The following is a 13,027-nucleotide window of genomic DNA, read 5'->3' as shown; positions in this document are numbered from 1 at the left end:
GTCTTAGCCACTGCAAGATGGCACTTTGCTTGGTTGGGTGGTGGGGGAAGAGGGATCTGGAGAGGGAACGGCAAACCCTAGATCTTCTTAGGAGGTGGTGATCGGGCATCAGGAATAGACAGCCCGCCCTGTGTGCTCTTTCAGGAACCCAGAAGGTTCATCAAACTTAGTGACGCCCAATGGACATATCTGCTCAGCCACTTCGTACCTGTTAAACTAGCCTATCAGAAGAGAGTGGACTTTGGACAGTAAATACTGGTATGGGCAAGCAATGGATCTCCATCTACCCACAGATTATTCATCTTGGGAAAGAGTCAACTCAAGCATCCTCTCTGGGATAGACCGTAGAGGCATTTGCAAAGCCTCCCATTGGACCTTTGTGTGAAAGGGGACGTGGTTTTTTGCAGCCACTGCGCCCCGGCCCTGGGAGTCTGCTTACGGGCCTACTCCCTTTGCCCAAAACATGACCCCATCACTGGAGGCAAGAGTTCCTCCTGGTCATGGGAGAACGACAGTGCGCGGCTCCTTCTGGCAGATACATGGTGGGAGCCAACGGAATGGTGCCCGGGCTGCACCTTCTAGGGAGGAGGAGGAGCTGTGTCTGGAAAATAAGCCTGCAGCCCTTACCCTGGAGAGCTTGGGCAGAGCGGTCGCTCAGCCAGACTCAACTCAGACCATCCGGGTAGGAAACGTTTTTGCCGATGATAACACCGAGCTTAGATCATTATTTTGTTCTGAACCAGCAACCAAGAATCATTGACATTTGCAACCAAACATTGTGTGATGAGGAAAGAGCGCAGACCTCAAAAACACAGACCCATGTATCTCGTGAGGGCGAAATTTCTTCTTGGATTCTAAAGGGGGGGCATTAGAAGTTGGGTGGTAAGCCTAAATACAGTGGTATTTGTCAAATACCGCTGTTTTTATTGACCTCCAAATTCCTCTGGTATTCCAATAGAGTACTGCCTGCGGTATTTCGAGTTGCATTTCCAAAACGGAAGCTTTCACCTCCACCCCGGAAGTGGAGGTTACAATTGTTAATCGGCCCCAAAAGCTTTTTTTTTTTCTTCACTGTACAGAGGAGAAGCATAGGCCCTACTCTTCAATGCAGTAAACAGATTTTTTTCATTGGAGGGGAGATTGTAATGGGTGAAAAGGTGGGCATCTCTGATGCCCCCTCATCACCGTACCCCTGTAATGCATAAACAGATCAGAGTTTACCCTTTACAGCTGTAGCTCCACTGCCCATGATCCTTGTCCACACATAATAGCATACACATATCCCAGCGGTATTCCATCAATAGCGCTACGACTGCACCAGTGCTAAACTCTGAATTGGGCGTATTTTCAGGAACACTTTCTGCAGCAGTAGGATTGATCTCCGGGGGTATTTCTGCTCTAAAACTCACACAATAAGTGGGGTCTGCTGACCTACTGGTCCAGATGCATGGGGCTTCGTATGCGGGGCAAAGTAAGATTCTCTGGGCACTTCTTACAGGCCCCTTCCTGTACTCCAGCCTACATGTTGAGGAATTGCCCCATGCATGGTGCGTTGCCCTCGACGCGCTACCAAAAGGGAAGCCAATGGGAATTTGGTGGCAGTGCTTCATGAGAGCTACCTGTGTGCTTGCCAAGCCCTCTGATCTTCAGCATGCAGGGGCGGGCTGTCCTATAGGAAACTCTGGAGATTGCCCGGTGGGCCTCTTGTGTGGTAACCTATTTTATTTCCACATTTTCCCATAGGAACAGGGTTGGGCTTGCTGAAAATGTGTAATATGGGGTCACTTTGAACATTATTTCCAGGGCCTCTTTTGGTTCCCAGTCCACCCCTGTCAGCATGGACTCTAACCTGCCCAATGTGTACAGCCTGCCCTCTGAAATGTAGCCAGCTTACCATACAGGGACGGAAGTAAACTTCCTCCTCCGCCCCCAACTCTTTTAAGCCCACAGAAGGCAGGACTGGGCGTGGATGGATGCCTGGGAGAGGGCTACAGGGTACACTGACTGTGCATCATTAGGGTTCTTGCCCTTGCAATCAGATGATCGCTGTAGAGCCTGTGCAATGCTCGCCCCTGTGCCTGTGTAACGTTGCGACCTGCAAGCTGCTGCAGCTGCAGCTTGGAGAAGCATCAGGTAAGGGAGGGATACAGATGATCCTATGGGGTGAGCAGCCACCCTAAGAATGCCCTTTCCTGTTGGTAAACTAGCTTATTTTATTTATTTTATTTGCATTTTTAAAGCGCTCACACAGCCCAGGGGCATCGAGGCGCTGTTACATTAATATGTTTCTTAGTTGCGTATTTATAACGCGATTAATAGCCGGAGGTTTCTAAGCGCGGACCCAGGATCGAACCTGTGTTGCTCCGCGTTGTCTTGTTTCCAAGGCGCACACGTTGCTGTTGAGCTATCTTCCCAGGACCAGCTTAGTCGGTTGAGCGCTGGATGCTGTGACCAGTGTCCGCTGCAGGGTTCAAATCCCAGCAAGACCAACTCAGCCTTTTAACTTTCGCAGGTTGCTGAATGAGTACCAACTTCAGTTGGGTTATATTGTAAGTAAATATGTTCTATGTAAAGCGCTATATTACCATTCCCGATACTCATTTCCACTGTGGGAGGTGTCAGACAAGTCCCTAGCAGTCGATTCTTGGTACAACTAGCGGGCAGATTAGAAACAGGCCTGCGCCCAGAGGCACCTATATACTGCAGATGGACGGCCGCGTGCAAGGGAAGAGGACTACTGGCAATAGATGCCCAGTAGTGCAAGCAGGGGCATCGCCCACAATGGGCAGGCACTGCAGACACTGCCACTCCCACCAGTGACAGAGGCAAGACCGTGCACGGCACTCAGGTGCTGTCCATTGCAGGGCATGGCCAGGCCGTGGGTGGAAGTTACTCACTGTGGGCAGGTGGCACTCATCTGTGGAGATGCCCCTCATGATGGGGCATACTGTAATCGGAGGAGGAGGGAGTTGGGAGCCCTGGGAGGTGGCACCCAATCATGGGGACACCCGCTCTGGCACTCGCTGGAGAGGTAAGGGAGGCGGCATACAGCATGGTGGGTGGGGTAGGAGGCATTGGTACTCACCTTGAGGTGGGCCGGTCTCCTCTAGGTAAGTAGTGTTGGTTTTCTCTGGATCATCACTGGCTCTGGAAAGCAGGTGAAGGAATACAGAAAGGGGAGAGGGGAGATGTGGAGGGAAAGGGGGAGTTGAAGATGGGAGGGTGGGTTAGAGAGGGGATGGAGGCGGGGAGCATGTAAGAGGAGGGAGAGGATGGAAAGGGAAGAGGGAGGTAGGAGGGGAGGGGAGAGGGGGGGGTAGAGGTGACATGAGGATAAAGCCCGAGGCAGAAAGGAGCAGCGCGTGCTTTGTTCTCATCTCTCTGCAGTCACAGCCGAGCACAGCCAGGAACAAGCAGTGAGCGCTGTGTCTGCGTGCCACACACACACACACACCTATACAGTGCCGCAGACACACACACACACACTCAGAGCACACAAAGGCAGACAGAAAGATGCACACTCCTAGGGACACACATGTGCGTAGCCACATACACACACTTGGAGTGCCATATTAAACATACAGATCTGCAGGCATGCACATTTGGATAGCAAGAGCAATGATAGAAAAAACAGGCCCAGACAGAACACACACCAACATATGCACAAGGCCACACCTACAGTGCCCATTTACCCAGAGACAGCGCACACCCAAACAGTGGACGCTACAGAGACCCATACGGCCACACAGTGTCTGTCTTTCTGTCTGTCTCTCTCTCTCTCTCTCTTTCTCTCTCTCTTTTTTCTCTCTCTCTCTCTCTCACTCTCTCTCCCCCCTTAATAAACAAGGCCTGATAAACAGACACAGAGGCGGCACACCGACAAAACACACACGTACAAGTACGCAGAAAGGCAGGCACTAAACAACACAGAGTGCACGCCTAAAAAAAAAACATGTCGTATGCATACCCACACAACAAAACATGCAAACACACACACACTCACTCACCCGCACAATGTACACTCAACCGAAGCATTATAAACTAATAGCGCAAAAACAGAACACACAGACAACCCCATAGTGTACATTTGCACAGGCACACCAATGCGTTGCTACATGAACTTGTGTACACATGTGCGTGTGTACATAAACATGCAGTCCGTGACATGAGTGTACACACCCTTAGAGTTTTACTCTCACACAGGTACACACACGTCTTAAAACTGTGTGCACACGTGCATTTACAGTGCTACGCTGCCCATTCTGATGGGCAGGCAAACACAGACTTTCAAACACGTTTTTGGACACAGAAAGCACCCACATATACAAAAGCAGACATACATGCATAGTCAGACTTCTGTGCATAGAGAAACACTTGCACAGACACACATGCATATTATTGGTCCATAGAGAATATTACGCACTGAGCTGAACCTCGTATAATTGGCTACATTTGTGGGCGGTACTGGAGCCAAAAAGCTGATTTTTCACAACTCTCCCACGCTTAATAAACAAACCAGAGTTGAAGTTAAATGTGAGTGGGTGATAAATGACATCCGAGTACAGACATGCACTCATAAGCTCGGACACACGCCTGAAACATGGCCACTCGGAGGCCCGCCATACATGCATTCTGGCATACTCTGCCACCCACTCGTGGGCACAAGCAGGCAAGCAAAGCTCACCATAGTACAGACACATCGCAAAAACGAATACCCACCTGAAACATGTGCTTTCTTACCCCATCTCGACTCACACATCCACAATATGGACTAGCATGGCCTGCACCTGCACATCCCGATCTATTTACTTGCACACTGAAACAAGCTCGTGCACCCCCAGACATTACCCTTTGAGAACTAGACATGTCCTTATGCACCAGGACATGTGTATACAGGTCCAGACGCAATATCTTCCACAAATAGGTTCCGGAGCTCCCGCACTCAGACCTAGGTCCTTTCATAGAGTGACTGGACAGGCTTTAAGTGGGCCGAGGCCAGTCGGAGCCGATCCTCAGCAGTCTCCAGAAAGGGCTCCCGAGCCAGGGCCCTGCCAGGGCCCACACCCTCACCAGCCCCACTCACACCGACGATTCAGGCAGCCTGTGTAGCCGAAGCACTGTACGGTTACACGGGCTGCCTGCCGATGTCAGCACTTCCGTTTAGAAAAAAAGGAAAGGCTTTTTTAACCCAAAGTACTGGTACCTGCAGACAGCCCGTGGAACCATTGTTTTGGCTACACAGGCTGCCTGATGTCTCCCCACTCATCAAGCCACGCCCAGCTGGTGCCTTCCTGGTTGCCGCTCTTTTTCCCTACTTATGAAACCCTTCAGCCTCTCTTCCTTTGCAGATGGGGAGCAGGGGCAAGTGGACCTTGGTCACCTGGCCTAAGCACATCCCACCTGGTGCCTTCCTGGTTGCTGCTCTTTTTCCCCACTAAGCAAGCCCCGCCCACCTGGTGCCTTCCTGGTTGCCGCTCTTTTTCCCTACTTATGAAACCCTTCAGCCTCTCTTCCTTTGCAGATGGGGAGCAGGTGCAAGTGGATCTAGGTCACCTGGCCTAAGCACTGCCCACCTTATTATCCCTGCCTCTTTTTTCCTGCTCTCAACTCTTAGATCAAGGGCGTCTCTTGCCCAGGCGACCGAAGCAAAGGGCAGACGAAGCAAAGGGCAATTTCTGTTTGGATCAGGAGGATTCAGGGCCCAAACCCCTGCTCAGATAGAAGGTAAGCATGCACCAACATGTGTTTACTCCCTCTGTCCCCACAGGCCATGCCCACCCCCACTGTTCCCCCCACCCCTGTGATGTTCCCTTGTGCCCCCCTTCCCGCAAACAGGTGTTGCCTGTTTTGCTTGATTCTTCTACCCTGCTCCCCCTCACCCTCCTCCAGCCTACTGCTGCAGGAGTCTGTCCTGATATATTCTGGTTTCACCATCACCGTCTTGTGGCCAATGCTGGATTTGACTTTTATGGACTTCATTGATTCACAGGGCGTCACCCTTTCTTATGGTGGTCCTGAATCATGCTGTTCCCATCTTCATCTTGTATCCGGGCTTGCAACATTATGTGTTACTACTGACTTCTGCAATTGTATTCGCTCTCCCCTCTTGCTTCTCCACTCTTTTTGACTCTGCTCCTCTCCCTTTATCCATTTTCCCTCTCCCTTTCCGCCTCCCCCCCCATCTCCTCCCATCCTTCCCTTACGTTCTTCTATGCACTTACTCTATCAGAATTGCCCCTGGACCTATGATGACAGCAACCTCGCCTGCCTCATCCCCCCTCCCGTTTTTTTCCTGCTCCCCACTCCCCACAGCACTAAGTGAAAAGTCGTAAGGCCTATTAAGATAGTCGAATTATAAAAAATCAGCCTTTAGGCAGCTACTGGCGCCCAATGTTGTTAATATATATGGTAGTAATTGAAGAAATTTGTAACAATTCTTGCTTTTTATGATTAGACGGCTGCTCTAAATCAAAGTTACAGTTACCCTTAGGATGTCCAAGGGTTAAATAGTTGAAAAGATGAGAAAACAGTACTGTGTTCTTTGAAATGGCGCCTTTATTGTTTAACATTCATATTGTTAGTTGCTGCAATAATTCTCTTGCAGTTGTGCACAGAATTTATCACTGTAATGATTGTCTTACAGTTTATTGTGTGCTAATTGTTCGCGTCTTCTTTCTTTATATTTGTCCTTGTTTTTAAAGTAATTGAATCCTAAATGTTAGCTTTAGGATTGGATTATTCCCTTGATATCCCCTTGATGTCCTCAAATAGAATATGTCCTGAGTATCTGCTTGATATCCTTATCTATTTGAGGACATCAAGGGGATATCAAGGGAATAATCCAATCCTAAAGCTAACATTTAGGATTCAATTACTTTAAAAACAAGGACAAATATAAAGAAAGAAGACGCGAACAATTAGCACACGATAAACTGTAAGACAATCATTACAGTGATAAATTCTGTGCACAACTGCAAGAGAATTATTGCAGCAACTATTAAGATAGTTGCTTGTTTTGTTCCTGCCCTCCGTTTCTGCACTCCTCTCCCTCACCTTTTGTTTTCTCCGGCTCTACCATAAATGTCGTCAGGCCTAGTATGGTAGTCGCCTGTCAGTTTCCATTTCCTTCCCACTCTCCCCCTCCCTTCCTTATCTATGTCTTAGCTCTTGCGCTATCTGAAATGTCGTCAGGCTGAGTACGATAGTTAATGTCACATCCTTACTGTTCATGGCCTGTAAGAATGTCATTGTGTTTTCCCTTGTTCTCTCCCTTGTCTTGAAGGGCTTTGAAACACATTGTGTATAGGCGCTATAAAAATAAACTATCATATCATATGTACTCAGAAACAGGAGGAGGGCCCGGAGTATAAAGACATCATGCACCAAGGAGTCTGTAGTGTCTGGTCACCGCATTGGGATGCTTGCTGGAGTCATGCGACCACACGTCATGTAATGAATGATGTCTCGCCAATAAAGTTAGTTGTTGCCTATTTGATAACCTGCGTGGCTACGTATCTTTGATCGTGCTGTGCCGCGCTCCATGTTGGGATACCAAAATGGTGACAAGTGGGCCAATTATACCACACTGACCAGCACTGGCTGCGTACTGCATTACCCTATGCACCTTACCGTGTGCAGGGCAGTGTGCAAGCCTGTGTCGCAGGAGAAGAAGTGGGCGTATGCATCGGGCACAGAGCCCGACTCCAGGACGGCACGCATTTCACGCAGGAGCAGATGGCTGCAGATGGAGCAAGCAACGCCTGTACGTACGGTGGAGCACGAGACAGTGTACCTCGCTGCCAGTGGCGTCGCTAGGGGGCGCCTGGGCCCCCCCTGTGAATCCCTGTGCCGCCCCTTCTGCCCCCCACCTAAGTCGAGCAGTGACCATGTTCTCCCCCTACTTTTGTCTGTGCCCCCCTACTTTTGTCACTGGCCCCCTCTGTGCCCCTCCTAAATTTGATTCCTGGCAACGCCACTGCTCGCTGCTGCTAAGGACCGCCAAGGAGCGTGCGGCTGCACCCAGCAGTCATGCCCTTTCGGTGCATGCAGAGCACTTTCACCGCCACCACTCTGCTGCAGAGGGCTGGATACCCCGCCCGCTGCCGTGTACTGGCAGAAGCATACTGCAGGTCTGATTTCGCCATGCAGCTGAGTGGCAGAAGGACAGAATGCCAAAGAGCATCAGGAGCCTAGGATTCAGCCACAGGACTCTCCCGTAGTGACAGCGGGGGGCGAGTCCACACCTGGACTATGCTAGGATCAGCTGACCCCAGTCACACCACAAGCCAAAGAGGGCCCGCGCGTGCCCTGAGCATCAATGAAAGATGGCGCTGCAAGGCTAGCTCAGCGGTCTTGCCCAGCAGATGAGAGAGAGAGACGATCCCCAAACCATCTCTCCTCCCATTTGACACAACTTTAACTACAAATCTGGGCACGATGGATAAGGGAATTTTGGGTCTACCTGGACGCCTAGGGACCACAGAATGACAAGCGCATAAATAGGCTCCTTAGATGGACTGCAAGCCCAGAAGGTCCGAGAGAATGTATTTGAGCTGTCAGAAGATGTTGTCTACACCCACCTGGAACTGAAACGCTTTCGAACCTAACACTTTGCGATTCACAAAAATGTGTACTATGAGTGCCACATTCTGAATTGTTTCAAGGACTTGTAAGAATGTAAATGTAGTTTCCCGTGATCCCCCCCCCCCTCATTGAAGCACTTTCAAACACATTGTGTATAGGCGCTATACAAATAAAAATAAATTTGATCAATTCACGTCTTACACACTACCACACAGCTACAAGGTGAGACAACGGACACGATTGTTACACGTTTTAGGGCCAGAGTCAGACACTGACTTTCACCGCTATTCAAATGACGAGGCGATTAAATCCCAAATCATCGCCGGGTGCGAATCACTGACGTTCAAGAAAAAACGTCTACAGAAGTCTCACACCCTGGCAGAACTTTTTCTGCTGGCGGGAACGACCATGGCGATGGCCCTCGAACACCAGGTGTCCGCCATGAGCAAGCTACAGATTTCACCAGCAACCATGATCAAAGAGGAAGCAGTGCAAAAAAATCATGCCTGAGCCAGCAAAAGACACCAGAACGACAAGCGCAAGTGTTTCCGCTGTGGCTACGAATTCCTGCATGACGATACCTGGCCGGCATTAGGACAAGAATTCTCAGCATGTGGGGGGGAGACCATTTTCGATCAATGTGCCGTGCCCCCAAAGCAACGGGCTCACTCCACCAAGAATATAAGCGACACAGGCATAAACCTCTCCCCGCTCCAAGGATGAAAGACACAAGACAGGTAGAGCGCAGACACTACACAAAGGAAAGGCACAGGACCAAGTACAGGCGGTCAGTCTCGCCAGAATACCGCAGAAAAGACAGATGACATCAGCCAGCGGGACACATCGACACCGCTTGGACACACTGTCCATCTTGAAGAGGAGAAGAGGGTACCTGTACGCATTAGGAAACCCCATAGCCATGGCACACAGCCCCACATTACCGCTTGCAAGCCAAAGGAAGAAACGCAACTTCCTCATTGACTCCAGTGCAATGGTGAACGTGATGCCAGAGAACGCATTCCTGAAACATAAGCAAACACCCCGCCTGAGAAAGGCCCCGAGTGGACATATATGCCTATGGGGCGAAAGAACAAAAGTCATGCAAAGAATCATTTACAACCGCCTGCAGCTACAAAAAGAAGTCTGACCACATCACAATACATGTCATAGATGCAGAGGCCACATGCGGATGAATACCGAGCTTCCGATCAGCCATCCAAATGGGACTCATCCATATTCTCTGCTGCCTCATGGGGGACAAATGCAGATTGCTGACTGCTGAAATATAGGCAACATTCCAGTTGCTGTTTAAAGGGATAGGGAAACTAAAGGGGTGCCAAATAAATCTACACATCGACCAGTCCGTGAAGCCAGTAGCCAAGCACTACAGAGGGATACACTTTAACATTCAGCACCAAGTGAAGAAGGAGCTGAAGGCACAAATAAAAGCAGACATAATTGAACCAGCCACTGGACGCACCCCGTGGATATCACCAGTGGTGCCAGTACCCAAGAAAGGACCTGAAGATCACGCGGTTATGCAACGACATGCAAGTCCTAAACCAAGCCATCACGAGGGAACGCCACCAGACGCTAGGCATCACCGACATGATGCACTTGTTGAACAGTGCCACAGTGTTCTCTGACTCAACCTAAACAAAGGGTATCACCAGCTCGAAGTAAAGAGAGTCTTGCTACATCACAACCTTTACGACACATATTGGTCTACTCCGGTATAAAAGAGACTGAACTTTGGTATCTCTTTGGCAAGGACAACAGAATCACATGACGCCACCCTACGAAGTGTCTGCCAAGCACTTGAAGACGCCAACCAGCACTCAAAAGAGCGCATTCAATAAGTCGACAGTAAAATTCTTTAGTCACATCTTCTCGAAGAAAGGTTTTGATCAGGATCCAGAGAAAATCACGTCTCTAACGGAGGCCTCTCGTCTGACTAACGTGGTACAAGTACGCTCAGTCGTCGGCTTAGTAAGCTACTGCACCAGTTACCTCCCGGACATTGCATCCATCTGCTCCCCGTTGTGGTCGTGCTTGGTTAGGGTCTGCAAATTCATCTGGGGCACCCCCAACCGGAAGCATTCGACAAAATAAGAAGAGAGGTAGCGTCAGCCACTTGCAGGCCGTATTGGGACCCCAACCTTCACACAGAATTGGCCGTAGTCACCAGCCCGGTGGTTCTACGCGCCATCCTAGCTCAACATACAGTAAGTGACCATTACCTGAAGAAGGTAGTATCATGCCAGCAAGATCCTAACGGATACGGAGCAACGCTATTCTCAAGCAGAGAAAGAAAGCATTGCCGTAGTGTGGGCTTGAGAACATTTTCATCTATTCCTCTATGGCAAACCTTTCACAGTCATCACGGACAACCAACCCCTCATCACGATCTACGGAAAAACGACAGCACAAATGCCGCTCTGCATCACTAGGTGTGGCCTGCACCTCCAATAATACTGATTTAACACTATTCACAAACCAGAAATGGAAGCAACCCCGGTATATATTTTCAGTCCCGCCATCTGCTGCCGTGCCCACGGTTCGACAGTGATCGCGTGGAGGGGTAGGTCAATTACACAGTGCACCACACCAGCGCACCCAAGATCTTACTGGAGGAGCTTGCACGTATAATGACAGAGGACCCATCTTTACAACTAGTGGCCGCCTGCATTTGGGGCGGTTGATGGCAGAAAACCGAGAGCACAGCATCATCAAACTCAGTGATCGACATACAGCTGCTAAGAACACGAACATGAGTGAGAGATGAACTCTCAATGACAGCAGACTGGATACTATAATGGAATTGTATAATAATACCATCCTCCCCTGCAACCATGAATAATAGAGATGGCCCACGAGGGACACCAGGGCATCGTGTCCACCAAGAGTCTCCTCAGACAGAAGGTATGGTTCCCTGGCATGGACAGCATGTTAGAAACACACCCTAAAATCCTTCCAGGACTGCCTCAGTCTGCACCCTCACTCAGTCCCCGAACACTTGCAGATGATGCAGCTCCCTGAGCATTGGTGGGAAGAGGTGGCGATAGACCTTTTTGTCCCCCTCCTATAAGGCACATATGTTCTGGTGGTGCTGGATGAACACTCACGGTACTCGGAGATAAAACTACTGCCATCGACAGCAGCTACATCTGTGATCCCACCGTTGGGCCACATCTTTTCAATCTACAGCATCCAGAAGGTAATCAAATCGAACTATGGGCCCCCATTCAAGGGAAATGACTTTAAGGAATGTACACAATACATGGGGTTCCACCACCGGAGAGTGACACCACTGTGGCCTTAGACGAATGGGGCAGTGAAAAGATATTTGGCCAACATCAAGTGGGTGGTGAGGTTGGCCAATATCACACGCAAACCCCTAAAACAAACCATCTACCAACTATTACGTGATGACAGAAACACGCCCCACAGCTCAACAGGAGCTTGCCCAGCAGAACTGGATGCCCTGTGAGAACGAGACTGCAGCACTCCTTCCATGAGAACACAGATACAGGAAGTGAATGAGACATAAGAAGGAATGACGAGGAGGCTAAAGACGGGATGAAGAGGCACGCTGACCACCAGTGGAAGGCACAAGCATTTGGTCTTTATAACAAACACTTTTATATTGAATGCTTTTATACCGAAACATTTATAACGAAAAATCACAATTTGTTTTTGGGAGGAAGGTGGACCCCACCCCACAACCCACTGTTTCCCACCTCTAAAACCAACTCCCACTGTTTTAGAAAAGTTTTAACCCTTTACCCCACCCAGGGGGAAGACAGCCCACAAGAAGAGCAGGACAACACAAACCTGAGGGCAGACGGAAGGCCACATCAGACAATAAAACGCCCAAGATGCTGGATAGAAGTGGGTTGCTCGCTGCTTGTGACCATACATCATTTAATGACTGACGTTGCACCAATAAAGTTAGTTGCTGCCTATACGATAACCTACGCGGCTGTGTTTCCTTGATCGTGATGTGTGGCGCTCCATGTGGGGATGCTACAGTGCCTGTGGTTTTTAACCATGTAGCTCCCTGAATGAAACGGATGTCTGCTGCGTCTTAGAGCTGCTGGCCACACCAAAGATGGTAATACCAGGGCGCACCAAAGGTGGTAATGCCAGGGCACCCCAGCTCCCCTGCTTTCACCAGCCCCCCCTTAGGCGAGGGGGGGCTCTCATTAGGGGCGTGACCCAAGTCCACACATACTTAGGCTACACCACCCAACGGGATACTCTGCCCCCTAGATTTAGCATCCCACTTAAAGCACTGGCAGCTGGGCTCTCACACACCGATGCACGTAATCTGCCCACCCAGGAATGTGTTTCACTACCGTGACAGGGGCTCCAGCATATCTAGTCATGCAGTCACACACACTGACATGGATTCTCGCAGACACAGGCACGTATTCCTGTACAC

General features: G+C 49.8%; 1 protein-coding gene across 5 annotated transcripts in view; it reads right to left on the bottom strand.

Annotated features, from left to right (window-relative positions):
* CBARP (CACN subunit beta associated regulatory protein) overlaps window positions 1–13,027 on the bottom strand; it is a 200,992-nt gene that overhangs the window by 71,552 nt on the left and 116,413 nt on the right. For all 5 annotated transcript variants that reach the window (XM_069647211.1, XM_069647220.1, XM_069647205.1 and 2 more), the window contains exon 4: window positions 3,086–3,147. In XM_069647211.1, coding sequence (XP_069503312.1) covers window positions 3,086–3,147 — 62 coding nt within the window. The remainder of the gene's footprint in view (window positions 1–3,085; window positions 3,148–13,027) is intronic.

The sequence above is a fragment of the Ambystoma mexicanum genome, chromosome 1p (genome assembly GCF_040938575.1).
Source record: "Ambystoma mexicanum isolate Mex_15411 chromosome 1p, UKY_AmexF1_1, whole genome shotgun sequence".
Lineage (NCBI taxonomy): Eukaryota > Metazoa > Chordata > Amphibia > Caudata > Ambystomatidae > Ambystoma > Ambystoma mexicanum.
This window is presented reverse-complemented; position numbering and strand designations above follow the sequence as displayed.